This window comes from Vulpes vulpes, chromosome 2 (genome assembly GCF_048418805.1).
Source record: "Vulpes vulpes isolate BD-2025 chromosome 2, VulVul3, whole genome shotgun sequence".
Classification (NCBI taxonomy): domain Eukaryota; kingdom Metazoa; phylum Chordata; class Mammalia; order Carnivora; family Canidae; genus Vulpes; species Vulpes vulpes.
The window spans coordinates 6,583,182-6,599,623 of NC_132781.1; the positions used below are offsets into that span (position 1 = coordinate 6,583,182).

Below are 16,442 nucleotides of genomic sequence, written 5' to 3' on the forward strand. Positions count from 1 at the left end.
TAGGTTTATGTCTTAATCCATTTTAAGTTAATATTTGAGAGGGGTCCAGTTTCATTCTTCTGCAAATAGTTCTCCAGTATTCCTATCACCATTTCTTAAGGAGATAATCCTTTTCTCCATTGGCTGTTCTTGCCTCCCTTGTCAAACATTAGTTGACTTTATAAGTAGGGGTTTATTTTGTAGGCTTTCAATTCTGATCTACATCATTTTTTAAAGTTTTACTTATGTAAGTAATCTCCACACCCAACATGAGGCTTGAACTCTTGACCCCGAGATCAAAAGGCAGGTGCCCCTCAATTCTGATCGATATGCTTTTATGCTGGTCCCATACTGTTTTGATTACTACGTATAATATGATTTGCATCACTACAGGTCTGAGCCTTCTTCCTCCTCTTAGCCCTTCTGATTGTGCCCCCAAACATAGGACCTCCAGGAAGACCTCCTCCCTCCACAGCCAGCCTTGGACACCAGGGAAGAAGTACCTTTATGTGCTTCCCAAAGGTTTTCTTCAAGAATTTTAGCTACTGGGTTATAAATCAGGATCTTAACTAAATTATGTCAAGTTAAGGCTAGAATTTGTCATATTACTAATGAGGAAACCCAGGCTATCTCAGTCTCCTGCCTTGGGCCTATTTTATGCAACTCTTCATCTAAAATCTGAAGTTTTGTCCAGGGCACGAATACAAATGTAGGGTGTTAGCCCTACCCCAGGATTGTGTCCTCAGAGCTTCACATACTTTTTCTCATTTAATTCCCATGACAACTCTTATGAGCCCATTTTATAGAAATGAAACTGAGACTCAGAAAAGTTCAGTAAGTTGTCCATGATCATTGCTAGTAAGTGGTGCTTGGGGTTAGAGACCAGGCCTGTCCAGTCCTCCAACCTGCACTTTTATGCCGTTGGTTATAACACCTGAACAAATGCATCTCCAAGTATGCCAAGCTTGCTTATGTGACACCTGAGTGGGAAGGAGGTGCTGTTTCCTGCTGCTGGGACCCATTGTTGTGGTAGAGAAACATTTCTGGAGTTGAAACCCAGACTACTATACCTCCTGACCCAAAGCGTGGTAGGCCAGATGTCCTTTGCTCTGCCCCATTTGCAGATACATCTCATCCTGCCCCTTCCCACTCCTCACTCCACATATGTAGTCTCCTCTTTCCCTTGTAACGGAAAAGTGTAATAAGACACATATTCCCCCAGCCCGTCCAAGAAATGACACTCAATTTGCTGAATAATTAAAGACCGGAAATACTCTACAAGAGGAAGTGAATGGGTCAGAATACGCAAAGGCAGTCCAGACAAACAAAGTGCAAGCGTGGCCTCAGGCCGAGTTGTGAGAGTCCAGCTGGGATCCGAGTGTGCTCTCCAGTTGTCAGTCAGAGGGGCCAGGAGCCCGGGAGGCAGGACCATGCAGCTGCAGCCAGTTCTTCTCCTGCTCAGCTTCCCAGGTGAGCTTGGTGGGGGAGGCCCCAGGGACCTGTACCCCTGGGTGGGGCAGGGGGCCGAGAGCTAGTCCAGGCAGAGAGGGAGGTGCTGTACCTGGGGAAATAAGAGGTGGCTTTGTTAATTTATCCAGAAATGCTGAATGGGGTTTAAGGACTCCTTAAGAACACTGGGTTCTTACTTTATGCCAGACATACACCAGGCCTTGAGGACTTGAAGGGAAAAAAGAAACAGGATTTGCCATTAAAAAGAAGACTCCAGACAGCTCAGTGGGTGAGACGTGCAAATAAACAGCAACCAGTGACAGGATATGATGAGGCATCGATGGAGGTGTGCTCAGAGGCCCAAGCAGGTCTGGCTAAAGGAGCTGCAGACAGCCACATAGACACCATCCATTTGATGAGCCTTGAAGAAAGGGGTCAGCCCTTCAAGCAGAGAAGGGAGAAGAGCATTTCAGAGAGAGGGGACTGCATGGCCAGGATATGGAGGCTTGAGAAAGGATGGTGCATTCATGCACAGGGGCCTCAGTGCTCAGGGGACCCTGGGGGAGACTGGTTGGCCATGAGGTTGGAAGCACACAAGACAAAATAAGAAGACCCTTGGATGGATGGCATGCCCAGGAACTGAGACTTTAAGAGAAGATTGCTCAGGAACCCAGGTGGGAGATGGGAAGGGGTCATGTATCTTTTCCTCTGTGGAAAGCCACTGCATACACTGAGAAGACATTGGGGTCAGTCCAAAAGTATGCACACTGCACGCCATATCTGTGGGCCACACACAGCCTCCTCTATGAGCCAGGAGGAGGACCATCTAGCAAAACAGACTGGTCCACAGGGATTCCCAAGAAAGGGCCTCATCAGGGAGTTGGGAGACTGGAGTTCCAGTCCTGATAGCAGCACATGACATGGGCAAGTCCCTCATTGTTCTAAGACCTGGATTTCTAGTGTGAATGGAAGGTCTCTACACCCTTCCTGGCTATAATGTTGTGAGACCCTGCTATGCAGATCAGATGTAAATAGACGAGATCTGGGGTCATTCTAGAATTAACCTTGCCATTGCTGATTTTATCGGTGGCAGAGAAGCCCCGTGCTGATATCTATAGATGGATGGGGAGGGCAGCGGCTTCTCTGTGAACACTATGCTCCCTAGGCAGGACTCCAAATGGCCCAGAATTCCCAAAGACAGCAGTTCAGATTGTCTGCCTCTCCCCCTGGACTCTAGCTTTGCATTTGAGTTCAGAAACCCCCATCTGCCCCCTCTCTTAATCCCAATATCCAGCTCACCCAGAGGCCAAGGGGAAGGGTGAACTGCCCGGGTTCCCACACACAACACATCCACACAATGAAGTCAGATGCACACACTCACATGCAGTCATGCCCCCATTCACATCTGTGTGCTCATGCTGCATTCACATGCATACACATGCACACACAGTGTGCCTTATATGTACACACCCACCCAAAAGTCTTCTCCCCTAGTTGAAGGCTGAGACGACAGTGGCTGCTCTCTGGCTTTGCTCTGCCTGCTCTGGGCACGGTGGGCTTGGCTGCAGAGACAGGGCAGGGTGTCTCTCCTCCTCCAACTCTGTAAGTTCAGGAGGGAAGGGAGTGAAATAGTCAGTGATGCAAGAAAGCCACCCCACTAACAGACCACCATTAGGTGCTCTGGGTTACTTCTGTGAAATGAAAAGGAGAGAAAGTGGATGAGGTGAAGTCAGAATGACTCAACTTCCAGGAGGATGTTCCTGTCTGCTCCATTACACAGTCCTGCAGCAGCCCTGAGAGGAAGGTAGGGCACTGGCATAGATGGGCACTTGGTAAGTGTTTGTAAGTGGAGGAACAGTAGAACAGACTTGGATCCCAGAAATTACTCTTCAGAGCTTGAGCTGGCACAGATGCATGGGGCCACCAGCAGGGATGCCTGTCCCATCTGTGCAAAACAAGGTGGGCTCAAACCCCCTAATACATCCCACACCCCCGCGAGCCCCTCTGCTCTGAGCTTTCCCCTTGATTGCCTTGCTATCAACCCAGATAGGGAGCTCAACTATTTTCTTGACTTTGACACAAGATTATTCACACAAGGATTGTGCGTGCGTGGCAAACTTTCCCAAAGGATTGACAAGGAGAGAGGTTACATCTCAGAGTCAGGGAAAGGAAAAATTGAGATTCAAACAGCTGTATGCTTTTATGCCCTATTCCTGAGCTCTGCTTCCAGCCGACTACTCTCCTAGCATCTCCATTTTCCTTCAGACCAACTCTCGACAAAACACTGATTACGGGGCAGCCCAAAGGGCTCAGCAGTTTAGCGCCACCTTCAGCCCAGGGTGTGATCCTAGAGACCCGCGTGGAGTCCCTGCATGGAACTCGTCGACCCGGGATCGAGTCCCGCGTCGGGCTCCCTGCATGGAACCTGCTTCTTCCTCTGCCTGCATCTCTGCCTCTCTCTCTTTCTGTGTCTCTCATGAATAAATTAATAAAATCTTAAAAAAAAAACACTGATTAGTAGTTCCATCTATCACAGTCTGTGTTTATGAAAACTCCCCACATATTTTTTAAACAAACCTAATCACATTATGAATGCTTTATTGCCAGATTAAATTTGCAAAGTTGGAATTGATGAACTTCTATTTTGAGTCAACAATGTCTCTAATCCTGTTTATGATTATTGGCAAATACCATCTTCACTGACCCTCAACTTTGGATCATAGCTGTGTTGTCTGTATTGTCTTAAGAAGGAAAATGACCCTTTATGTTGACTCTTGTATTTGATTTTCATTGACACTGATTACTGTCTCTTAGCAACTTTTTTCCTAATTGAGTCTTCAATTATTAAAGTCTCTTCCTAGTTGTTTTTATCAGGTAATTATAAACATTTTTCACATACTAGAAATGTATGACTTAAACAGTGAAATTCCCCCCCAAACCCCAGTTTCAGCACAGAACGCTATTAAGAGTTTACAACACCTATTGCCCTATTTTTTTTTCTATGCATGCACTGCGGAAAAACCATAGAGGCGGAATCCAAACACTCTGTTATGCAACTTTTTAAGAACCTAATAATAACGTATCTGGGACATCTTCCCTATTATTATTTGTGATGGGTCTTCTTCTTTTAACCATGGTATGGGTGGACAGTTATTTATTAGCCTGATCTCCCAGTAGTGATATTTGAATTTGCTTCCAGAGTCTACCATGTATTACATTAGCTCTGCAATTAGCAGCCTTCCACTTTAGTGGCCCCTGGTATGGAAATTGTAATTCATGCCAGAATCAAAATGATTGTGTCCAAGATCATGACAGCCAGCTCCTTTGCAAAAACAATCATAAACTTTATTAGTAACTTCCAGGATCCAGATACCGTGCAAGACACGGGGACTGGGAATGGGGAAGAGAGAGAAAACACAAACACAAAGTCTCTGCCCTTCAGGGCAGAGCATCCTAGTAAGGAAGACAGAGAGAGACTGGTAATGGTAACAAAATATCTGTGTGGCACTCAGGTTCCTAGAAGGATATGGAGCAACGGGAGGAAGTAGTTCTGGTTGGAAAAGGGAATAAGGTGACCTGTAGGCGGGGTGGGCTCAGAGAAGGGTTTCCTGATAGAAGGAAGGACATGAGCAGTGACATAGCACCTGGGAGGGCACATCAGAGTCAGAAGAAGAGAGAAGTAGGGGTGGGCTATAGGGTCCAGCGGAAGGCAGGGAAGAGCAGGAAATGATGCTGGACAGAGAGCTTGGATCTAGAAGGAAAAGAAAAGTTGAATGCCCGACTAAAGTGTTTTAAGTCATTCTGAGGCAGTGGGGAGTGGCTGTAGAAAAGATCTTGAAATCCTGCTCATGACAAGTGCAGGTGAGGCCAAGATGGGACAACTTCAGCATGTAACTCCAGCAGTAATGTGCAGAAGACATTGGAGAATGGAGTGCAGCAGGAGCTGGAGAAGCCTCTCTGGATGCTACGGCCATGATCCGGGCACCAGATGAGCTCCTGAGTGGTGACAGGCTCCAACTGATGGGGCAACCCCCAAAACGGTACCTGCAGTTTGACACATACCCAAGTCTTATAACAACCTGCAAAGTGGAAATTAGCATAGGCATTTTGCAAATAGAGAAGAAGCAAGGCCCAGGGAAGTGAAGTAGCTTACCCAAGACTTCCTAAGTAATGTGTGGTAGGTGTGCCTTTCTGTGTCCAAATTCACTCTCTTTCTGCTATGTCATACTGTCATCACGAACCATGACAGTAGGGGAGGAAAGAAGGAAATCATTTTGAGAAGTGTTTTTGAGGTAGAGTTAACGAAATTGCTAACCCATCAGTTGTAGAGGAAGAAGGGAAGGACGGGATCAATGAAGATGCCAAGTTCTCTAGAGTAGAGTTAGTTCTGCTGAGCTAAGCTTCTTTCCAATGGCTGCTGTAACAAATGACCACAAACTTCGTGGCTTGAAATGACAAAACTTATCATCTTACAATTCTGAAAGTCAGAAGTCCAAAATGGTCTTACTGGCTAAAATCAAAGTGTAGGCAAGGTTGTATTCCCTCTGAAGGTTCTAGGGAAGAATCTGCTTGCTCACCTTCCAGAGGCTGCCCAAGCTCCTTGGCTCACAATCATTTTATCCATCTTCCTGCAGCATGGCTTCCTCCAATCTCCCTCTTACTCTGACACTGACTCTTTTTTCATCTTATACAAACTCTTCTGATGACATCAGACCCAACTAAATAATCTAGGATAATTGCCCCACTTCACATGTTCTTGAGATTGGGATGTCAACATCTTTGGGGGGCAGGATTCTACTGAGCACAAATGAAAACCTCAAGTGAACTAAAATAACATTGGGGAGACAGTCCAGGGTGTGAGGAGGTGCGCCTTCCCGGTACAACAGATCTGATTCCTGTGGCCGCATGGAGACCCTCACCCCCCTGGCCTGACCCTGAAGCTCTAAGCTAGTCAGGAGGGGCTAAGACAGGACAGACGTCCACTGTGCTTCTCTGCTTCTCTGTGCTTGTTCACTTCCATTTGATCAAGGTACAAGAGGTCATTGCCAGGGACAAAGAGTGTCGGTCCACTCTCATTCAGTCAGCTTGACTGGAATCCATCCCCAGAGCAGCACAATACCCTGTCCACTTGTGTGAGCCTCTAACCCATCCCACTCCCAGCTATCTTTGCCATCTGCCACATGAGCCCTCTGCTGGAGAGCGGAAATACTGAAGCAGAACAAGTTTAGGGTGGATTTAGTCTTGTGACGATTGGGGTGGAGATGGACAGTGTGTATTTGGAAATGGTAAGCTGGAGCTAAGGGGAGAATGTGGGCCACAGACATGAAATGGGAGAATCATCAGCATGTTGGCAATAGCCAAAATCACAGAAAGGAAGAATCCCTCCATGGGGGTGTAATAAAGTGGGACAAAATGAGGCCTGGAGAGAGACCGCCGGGCTGCCCCCTGTGGTGCTCCGGGGCTCACAAGAACCCACTCTTCACAGCTGTGTGTCCAGTAACATTGCACTGACTGCTTGAGATCAACTGGGCTGGGACTATTTACCCTAGAGAAATTGGAAAACGCCACAAATGGAGATTTTCTTCCCCAGAGGGCTAGTTGTTAAGTATTTAGAGTTGTTAAGTATTTAGCAACACACCACTTTTGCACCAAGATTTAAAGAGGGAGGAAGAGAAATCAGTAGAGGCCTTGGAGATGAGCAGTTGGAGAAGGAAGAAAGTGGATGAGGACCGAGTTTCAAAGCTAAGGAAAAACAGTGTCAGAAAGTCAAGAGTGTCACCACTGTGAGTAGGGGGCCAGGGAAGTGAGGACCAAAAAAGTCGGACACTATCACCGTGGGAGGTATTGGGGAAGCTGGATAGAGGAGGCGGATCTCTGGGGTCAGCTAGGTGATAGCTGCAAAGGCTGGGACTCTGGCTCAGTCCCTGGACACAAGAACTGGGGCCACTTGAGCCCTTGGGGCTCCTGGGCCAGGCCTGGCTCCAGAGAGTTGTATCTTGGGATTCTGTTTTCTAGGCTGTGTCTCCATCCAAGGCCCAGAGTCCGTGAGGGGCCTAGAGGGGGGCTCAGTGACCGTGCAGTGTCACTATACACCAGGATGGGAGACCTACAAGAAGTGGTGGTGTCGTGGAGCATACTGGAAATCATGTGGCATCCTTGTTCAAACAGAAGGATCAGAGCAAGAAGTGAAGAGAGACCATGTGTCCATCAGGGACAACCAGAGACAGCACTTGCTCACAGTGACCATGAAGGGGGTCAGGCAAAGTGACACAGACACTTACTGGTGTGGGATTAGCAAACCTGGACCTGACCTTGGGGCACCCATCAAAGTGACCATTGACACAGGTAAGAACTTTCTTGTCTACACAGTGAGGCCTTCATGCTCAGGACAGAAAGAGTGAGGGGCTCTCACTCCCAAGGGCAGAAGGGAAATGGCTGAGTACCTGAGTGTCCTCATCACAGTCCCTGAGGTCACCTGAGGTATTCAACTGATGCATGCAGGGCTGGCAGGTTATAGGGTGGGAGTGGGGATATGGATCCCCCTTCACTGCCCATGGCCCAGGCCAGCTCTCCTGGGGACCAACAGCCCTGGCATGGGTGGACCTTGGATGCCTGCACAGGATCCTGGGGCACTGCTTTAGGTAGTGGTCAATCTCTGGTAGTCACGCTCCAGACCCATCACTACACAGAGGGTCAGGAGAGACACCTGGGGAAGCCCTGAAACCCAGGAACTTCGACAACCCAGAGTAGCTCTGGGCATTCAACAGTGCCTCTCCTCTCTGGGCCCCAGTAGCCCTGTCCTCTACTTTCCCTGGCTGCATAAGAGTGAGCAAGGAGATAGAGGGACCCAAGAAGGGACTCACATAACAGTGGATGTTGTGAAGAGAAAGGAAGGCTTTGGCCATTATGCCAAAGTCAGGGACCCCTCGAACTGTCCTGGGGTCTCCTCAGGCCTAGGACTCAACTGAAAAACAGGTCATGGATGCTCAGTGCCAAGATGGTCTCAGGAATCCATGACCACGCAGTCAACCATAAATCTTAACCACAGTTTCCCATAAAGATGTTTAATTTGTCATAACCATTGCTAATGATTGAACCTGAATGTGCTCTCTTATCCACCAGTCCTCCTGAGTCCTCCTCCTCCTCCTTACCACCTCAAAAACTGGGCACCCCATTTCCAGAACCATCTGTCCTTGAGCCCAGAGTAGGCGCTGCTTGAGCAGAAAGGACCAGGGATGTTTTCCCCCTGGCTGAAAGTCCCACCTAGAGGGCTAAGCGGACAGAACTGGAAAGCCAGATCTCTCCCCAGAAGCAACTGCAGTGTGTGCTCCTGATTCATTTTCATTTCTTCTCACCACATCTGAATCAATGGAAAGTAACTGAGTGGTGGTTCAGAAAACTCAGCAGAGGGCACCTGGGTCGCTGAGTCAGTTAAGCTTCTGCCTCTTGGTTTCTGCTCAGGTCATGATTTCAGGGTAGTGAGATGGAGCCCTGCATCGGGCTCTGTCCTCATCGGAAAGTCTGTTTGAGATTCTCTCCCTCTCCCTCTGCCTCTTCACCTGCCCCCTGGTAACATGAATCAATAAAATATTTTTTAAAAGAAGAAGAAAACTCATCAGAAAGGGAGAAGCCAAAAAAAAAAAAAAAGAAAGGGAGAAGCCCGGGCACTGTATCCAGAGACGAAGCTTCCCAGTCCAGGGGCAGGGGAGCTCCCCAGGGGGCCTGGCAGGGCACCGGGAGCCACGCATGAGCCCCTGTCTGTCCCCATAACCTGTGGCCGACTCTGCCTGTGTCTAGGGGTTCTGAGCACCCAGGCGAGCCTGCAATCCAGGACAACTACCAGCGGCCATGCAGGGACATCGTCTGGCTCCTACATCAGGTGTGTAGGCCTCCGTCCTTACCCTGCCCCTACCTGGGGCCTCTCCTGCTCTGCTTCGGTGCCCTCACAGGTTGCCAGAGCTGTCACAGCCAGGGTCAAGGCCCAAAGCCACTCCCCTCCTACCAGCTGTCTCCTGCCGGTGTCGCCCCTCATCCCCCATCTCCCATTCCACCTTCCCCAGGAAGCTGCTCTGCAGAATCTTTCTCTATATTCAGTTGTCAAGAAAAAAAGCCCTGATGACCTAGAGCGTGCGAGGGGAGAGAGGACAAAATCTCCACGGTGCAAGGCACCGGGTGCTACAGAGCAGGAGTGTGGTTCAGCCACCCCAAGCTGGCATTAATTGGAGCAGCAAAGGCACGCAGCCTGTCGTGGGTGACCCTACAGCGCTGAGACGCGCTTCGGGAAGGGGAGCCTCGGGAGGCGCCATCAGAAAGGAAGGTGGGCCCAGAGCAAAGCAAAACCAACAGGCTGAAGGTCCTTCTGAGGAACCCTGATGGTTGAACCACTGAGAAGGCTCATGGGGAGTCTCGGCGTAGGCCTGCCAGGCCCACAGTCGCAGGCTTTGCCTAGCTGGCCAATGTCCCACGCTGTCGGGGCCCTGAGAGTGATGGGGCCGGGGGCCTGGGGCTCTGATGGCACCACTACATTCTCTGTCCCCTCTTGCAGGCACCACTACATTCTCCTGGTGTTCCTGAAGGTACCCATCTTGCTCCTGTTGGTCGCTGCTGTGCTTTGGTTGAAGGGGTCTCAGCAGAGACCGTCTATATGAACTTGCCCTCTGATCTTCTCATCAAAGACAAAACGCCTTAGACAGATGGACGAGCAGAGCCTTCTGCCCCTGGACCTCATTTCCAGAGGAGACACAGGCTGTGAAAGAAATGCCTCTGGGTCCTCAGGACGCAGTGACAGAGGCGGGAAACACTGAGGGGCTGGCCGGGAACCCTTCCACCCCAATCTGCACAGCTCAGAGACACAACTCGGGCCCCTTTTGAGGTGCCATAGCCTTGTTCCCACTCCTTCGAGAGTGGGATGTCCCACCCTACCCACCATGGGGCTGAAGCTCATGGTCGGAGCTGTTGGGGTGGAATTTAAGCCATGCCTTCTCTGCTGGAAGAAGTCAGGGCACAGGGCCAGGGACCCAAGCACAGAGAGAAGTAGGGGTGCAGAGACACGAAGCACTGCCCACACCCTGGTCTCCTTCACTCCTGAGACCAGCTCAGCACATGCCATGTCTGAGCTTCTGATACATAAAAGGGTTTTTTCTCAAGCCGGTTGAGTTGGATTTTGATGGCTTGTGCCCATGAGAACTCTGATGGATGCACTCACACTCACACCCCAAAGAGGGGAATCTGTGTGGGTTCCTAGTTCTGGGGCATCCCCTCTGTCCAGGGAGGACACTGCTCTGAGTACCCTGAGCAGAGGAGGGACCAGGAGGCTCTGTGGGCCCAGCTCCAGGGCTGGCTTTCCTCCCTCTCCCTCCTCCTCCTCCGCTGTCCTGGCTCCCTGAGCTCCCTGTCCCCCACCCATCAGGGCCTGAGGCTTCCAAGGAGCCACGTTCACTTCTCCCTTGGGGCTGCTAGGCCTCAGAAACCACCTCAAGGTTGGGGAGGGCAGCCAGGAAAACTGAGGGAAAGGATGTTGCCTCTCCTACATAATGATGTTTAAATAATAATAATAATTAATTTGTTTAGATAACTAAAATTGTCTGAGATAAATGATATTTTTTCATTTATCCATTTGGATGGACTTGGTCACTTTGCAACTTACATACAGGCCATGGGTCCTCTCACTGAAGGTAGCATCACTTCACGTGAGGAGGAACAGCCCCATCGGAGACATGTCCACCCACGTGTGAAAACACACAAACACATCAGTTTGGAATGTTGCCCTTTGTTGTCCCATGAAGCTTTATTGAGCAACAATTGACAAATAAAGTTGTGTATATTAAAGGTGTACATGTGGTTTTTTTTTAAGAGGCGTAAATGATGATTTAAGATCTATATGCTGGGACTCCTGCGTGGCTCAGTGGTTAAGAGTCTGCCTTTGGCTCAGGTCATGATCCCTGTGTCCTGGGATCCGGTCCCACAACAGGCTCCCCACAGGAAACCTGCTTCTCCCTCTACCTATGTCTCTGCCTCTCTCTGTGTCTCATGAATAAATAAATAAAATATTAAAAAAAAAGATCTATATGCCTTGTGAAATGAGCACCGCAATCCAGTTCATTAACAAATCCATCACTTTACAAATTTTTTTTTTGATATGGGAGGAGCACTTCAGATCTACCCTCTTAGCAAATTTCAAGTATACAACACAGTATTATTAACTGTAGTCATCATACTATACACACTACACTAAACCCAGAACTCATAACCAAAAGCTTGTGCCCTCAGAGCAACATCACTCCGTCTTCCCCACACCCTAGGCCTTGGTTCTATGTGGAACGTTCCCCTCTGAACACCTGGGAAGATGTGTCCACCTTGTCCTTTGTCCTAAGAGGTAGGCCCTGGTTCTCGGGCTCAGGATGCCAAGGGAAAATATCTCACCAGGGGATGAAGGAGATGGGAATCCCTGTCCCTAGCATAGTAGCTGGAACTTCTCCTCCCCACTGGGAAGTGAGAGTTCCTTCTCTTTGCCCTTCAGCCAATGAGAAGTTTTCTCCCACTTTCACTTGGTTTAAGGCTCTAGTCAGTGGTCGGTCTGAAAATTCCACTGGGGCCAGAGAGGATAAACTTTGAACCAGACTAAGAACCTTTGAGTCATTCTGTTGGAGACCAAGGTCCATAGATCCACGAGCACCAAAGGACCTTTTCTGTGAATACTACCCTAGCCCAGCTCTCCAAGATGTGACCAGACTCGGGGGGTGACAACCAGCCCTTGGGGTACAAGGCCAGAGCCCAGGAGCTTCACCAGCTGGCCCAAATGGATGCAAGGCTACTGGCAATTGCTGTCTTGTGCCAGCTTTTCCCACAGTGTCTTACTGGTTGATATTCAATGACCCCTATGTTTTTGGAGATTCTGTGGTTGGGTTCTTACTCTCATGACATCATCTAAGAAGACGCCCGAGGGTAGGTATCTTTCATCTGTCCTGAACATCACACCCACCACACACATGAGTGCATGCATGCACACACACACTCTCCTGGGAACTGCCTCTTGGGTTGTCATGAAAATGATGAAGCAAAAAAAAAAAAAAAAAAAAAAAAGAAAAGAAAAAGAAAAAGAAAATTATGAAGCAAAACTTGCCTCTTACACCCACTGTCTGGGGCAGGGAGAAAGACAGAAATCATAAATTAGCCACTAGAGCAGGAGACCTTTTTCTAGCAGATGTGTTTCTACTAAGAAACCTGATGCCAAAGACCCTGTGCCCTTAAACAGCTCTAGATGGAGGCAGCTCCTCACATGTTCACTTCAGCAGACATCAGAACCAAGAGTCAGTGGAGACAGAGAAGTGCAGACAGTAGGAGCAGATTGCTCTTTTATTATTTTTTAAAAGTTTTATTTATTTATTCATGGAAGACACAGAGAGAGAGGCAGAGACACAGGCAGAGGGAGAAGCAGGCCCCATGCAGGGAGCCCGACGGGGGTCTTGATCCCGGGTCTCCAGGATCACACCCTGGGCTGAAGGCGGTGCTAAACCGCTGAGTCACCCGGGCTGCCCAAGATTGCTTTTTTAAGAAGAAAGCACAACTTCTCCTTTCCCATGAGTTCCTCTTCATGCATTCTTACTTCCTTTTTCTTTTCTTTTCTTTTTTTTAAGATTTATTTATTTATTCATGAGAGACAGAGAGAGAGAGGCAGAGACATAGGCAGAGGGAGAAGCAGGTTCCCCACAGGGAGCCCGATGTGGGACTCAGTCCTGGATCCCAGGCTCAGATCCTGACTGAGATCGACTGCTGAGCCACCCAAGCGTTCCTCTTTTTCTTTCTTTTTTCTTTTTTTTTTTTTTTTAATGAATTTTTTTTCCTCTGAGCAGCTTCATGACTACAGAGGAAGCTCACCAAGAGCAGAGAGAAGCTGGTCAGGGTCCGGAGAAGTAGCTGCAGCCCCACCACAGTGGGAAGGACCCCTGCCACCACCTGGGACGTGCAGTTCATTTTTCTTGACACTGGATATGTTATGAATGGTGTTTTCTTAAAAAATGAGACTAAAGGAAGAAGGTTCCAGCACCTTCCCCGCCTATCCTCTGAAGCATCTCCCCCTGTGGCTCATTGGTCCCCCTTGTTCCACCTGCCTCAGGCTTTCCAGATCCCTATGGCTGGTTTGCTTATGTCTCACCTGCTCCCCACCCAGCCTCTCTGGGAGTCAAGTCCCCAGAAGCGGGGGTCCAGGTATAGTCCTGGCAACTTTCCTGGGCCTCCCCAAAACCCATGCTATGAAGGCTAACAGGGAAGAGGCCAGCGGCCTGGGGTCCCTCTGGGCACCACTATTTCAGCCTCTTGCCAGACAGGCACCATCTGTTCCCCTGCATCATCTCTATCCCAGGTCCTAATTTCCCGGTCAACTTACTTCAAACTTTTTCTGAGCTTAGCCCCCTGCCCATCTCCTACCAGCCCCAGCCAGGTTAATGAATCACCCTTGAGTTTGTGCATCCTTATGATGGGCCAATTCAGCATGGCCAAAATAGGAGGTGTCCTGAGGGTGGAGGCCGGCCGCTGTCCCCAAGAGATGGGACCACTGTCCAGTGGGATGCTGTGAGGATGACTTTTGGGGAATTAGGGCCAAGGCTGTTGTTCCCATTGAAAGTGTGGGTCTAGGGCCAGGTCAGATCCTTACCCCTCCCTTATTCACCTATGCATTCATTCCTTCAACAAATGTAACTAAAGAGCCTATTAAATCCAGGCCTTGTTTTCAGGGCATGTGAACTATTGTAGGAATGAGGGGAGCCCCTTGCCATCTCCTTCTATACATTTGACTTGAAATGCAAGAGCCTGTTGTCATATCAGCTGCTTTCCTTTTATCACTGAAGAGAAAGGTTGCAGCTGAAGAGGAAAATCATGGGTTCTGTTGTGGCAGCCACCGTGCGACATGATTTAGAAAGCTTGGGGGTCAAACAATAATGAAATACTGCTATATACCTATTAGAATGGCCAAAATCCAAAACACTGACAACACTGAATGCTGGGGAGGATGTAGAGTAGCAGGAGCTCTCGTTCATTGCTGATGGGGATGCAAAATGGCACAGGCACTTCTGAGACAGGTTGGAAGCTTCTCACAAAACTCAGCATACTCTCACCATGTGACCCAGCCATCCTTGGTATTTACTCAAATCACCTGAAAACTTATGTCCATACAAAAACCTGCACATGGATGTTTACAGTAGCTTTATTCATAATGGCCCAAACTTGGGAGCAACCAAGACATCCCCCAGTGAATGGACAAATACGCTGTGGTCTGCCCAGACAGTGGAATATTAGTCAACACTAGAAAGAAATGAGCCATCAGGCCACCAAAAGACATGGAGGAACCATTAAGTTACGTGATTAAATGAAGGAAGCCAACCTGAAAAGGCTACATACTGTATAATTCTAACTATGTGACATTCTGGAAAAGGCAAAACTATGGAGATAGTCGAGATCAGTGGTTGCTAGGGGTTGGAGGAGAGAAGGATGAGAAGGTGGAGCACCTGCATTTTTAGGGCAGTGTAACTACTCTGTAGGGTACTATAATCATGGACACACTTTTGTCTAAACTCATTGAACATACAAAACCGAGAGTGAATCCTTTTTTTTTTTTTTTTTCCGAGAGTGAATCCTAATGTAAGCCATGTTCTTGTGTGATAACGGCGCGTCAGTGCTGGCTCATCAATCGTGTGTGACAAATGTGCCATTCTGGCGCAGAGGGTGATGGTTAGAAGCCTCGGCTGGGGGAAAGACATGTGGGAACTCTGTATTTCTGCTCACCTTTGCTGTGAATCTAAAGCTGATCTGAAAACTAAAGTCTATTAGGAAAAAAAAAAAAAAAAAGACTAGCGAGAAAATGAAAATCTTGCATTGGATACTGAAAACTTTGGGGGAAAAGAAAGTCCTGAATTCCAAAGCGACAGTAGAGGCAGCTCCTCCTTCCTCTGACCCTGAGCCTCCTCTGGGGTGGGACCTAGCCTCACGTGCCCCTGGGCTCTTGGGTTTCTCCCCCTCCTGCGGGGAGTTTGAGGGGTGATCTAGACCACATCTAATTCCCAAAGCTGGGATCCCTGGGTGGCGCAGCGGTTTGGCGCCTGCCTTTGGCCCAGGGCGCGATCCTGGAGACCCAGGATCGAATCCCACGTCGGGCTCCTGGTGCATGGAGCCTGCTTCTCCCTCTGCCTGTGTCTCTGGCTCTGTCTCTCCTTCTATCTCTCAAGAATAAATAAATAAAATCTTTAAAAAAAAAATTCCCAAAGCTTCTGTACATCATCTAGGATGCCAGAAAAATTATTCCCTGGGGCACTTGGGTGGTTCAGTTGGTTAAGTGTCAGCTCTTGATTTCAGCTCTGGTCATGATCTCAGGGTCATGAGATTTCGTCCCACTTCAGGCTCTGCACTGAGCATGGAGCCTGCTTGGGGTTCCCTCTTTCCCACTACCCATTCCCAACTCGCATGCACACACACTCGGAGGGGGGAAAAAAAAAAGAAAAGAATAAAGAAAAATTACCCTTTCTTCAGCCAGTCATCCAGTTTGCCTACACGCAGTGTTTGCAATAGCCAGTTCTTACAACAAGGAAATGAGAAGCTGGTGGGGGTGGGGGGGGTGAGCTGCATTTACAGTGAATCAGAAGCTTACTAACAAGTTTTAATTGTTACCAAGAGAAGAAAATATCTCCAGTTTGGTGAAGAATAGACATTGGAAGACAAGGAGGTTGTAAAGGAGATGGTTCGCATTATGGCCTCAGAAATTGGACAGACCTGAATTCACCTCACACCTCTGCCGCTTCCTTCCCTGCCACCTGGGACCCTTGACTCGCAGTAACCACCTGTTTCCTTACTTCCTCAAATGGGGATGGTCGCAGATCCTGTCTCATAGAGTGAGCATGAGAATTCGAGAAGACCTTGCCAGAGAAGCATTTGCTCAGAGCCCTCAGTCCACTCTCAAAAGTGCGTGGTGAAGTGTCTGCCTTCGGCTCAGGTCATGATCTCTAGGCCCTGGGGTCGAGCCCCAT

At 48.7% G+C, this 16,442-nt stretch overlaps 1 protein-coding gene across 1 annotated transcript; it reads left to right on the top strand.

Moving 5' to 3' along the window:
* The first annotated feature begins 1,298 nt into the window (after window positions 1-1,298).
* On the top strand, window positions 1,299-11,260 carry CD300LB (CD300 molecule like family member b). The gene is made up of 4 exons (XM_025999469.2): window positions 1,299-1,449; window positions 7,444-7,773; window positions 9,226-9,307; window positions 9,974-11,260. The coding sequence occupies exons 1-4, from the start codon at window positions 1,410-1,412 to the stop codon at window positions 10,074-10,076; spliced, it is 555 nt and encodes a 184-aa protein (XP_025855254.1). The 5' UTR covers window positions 1,299-1,409; the 3' UTR covers window positions 10,077-11,260.
* The last annotated feature ends 5,182 nt before the right edge of the window (window positions 11,261-16,442 follow it).

Coding starts and splice junctions, on each gene's coding strand:
- CD300LB (XM_025999469.2), top strand. CDS start 1,410: ATGCAGCTGCAGCCAGTTCTTCTCCTGCTCAGCTTCCCAG. Junction 1,450..7,443: donor TCTCCTGCTCAGCTTCCCAG/GTGAGCTTGGTG, acceptor TCTGTTTTCTAG/GCTGTGTCTCCATCCAAGGC. Junction 7,774..9,225: donor CAAAGTGACCATTGACACAG/GTAAGAACTTTC, acceptor GCCTGTGTCTAG/GGGTTCTGAGCACCCAGGCG.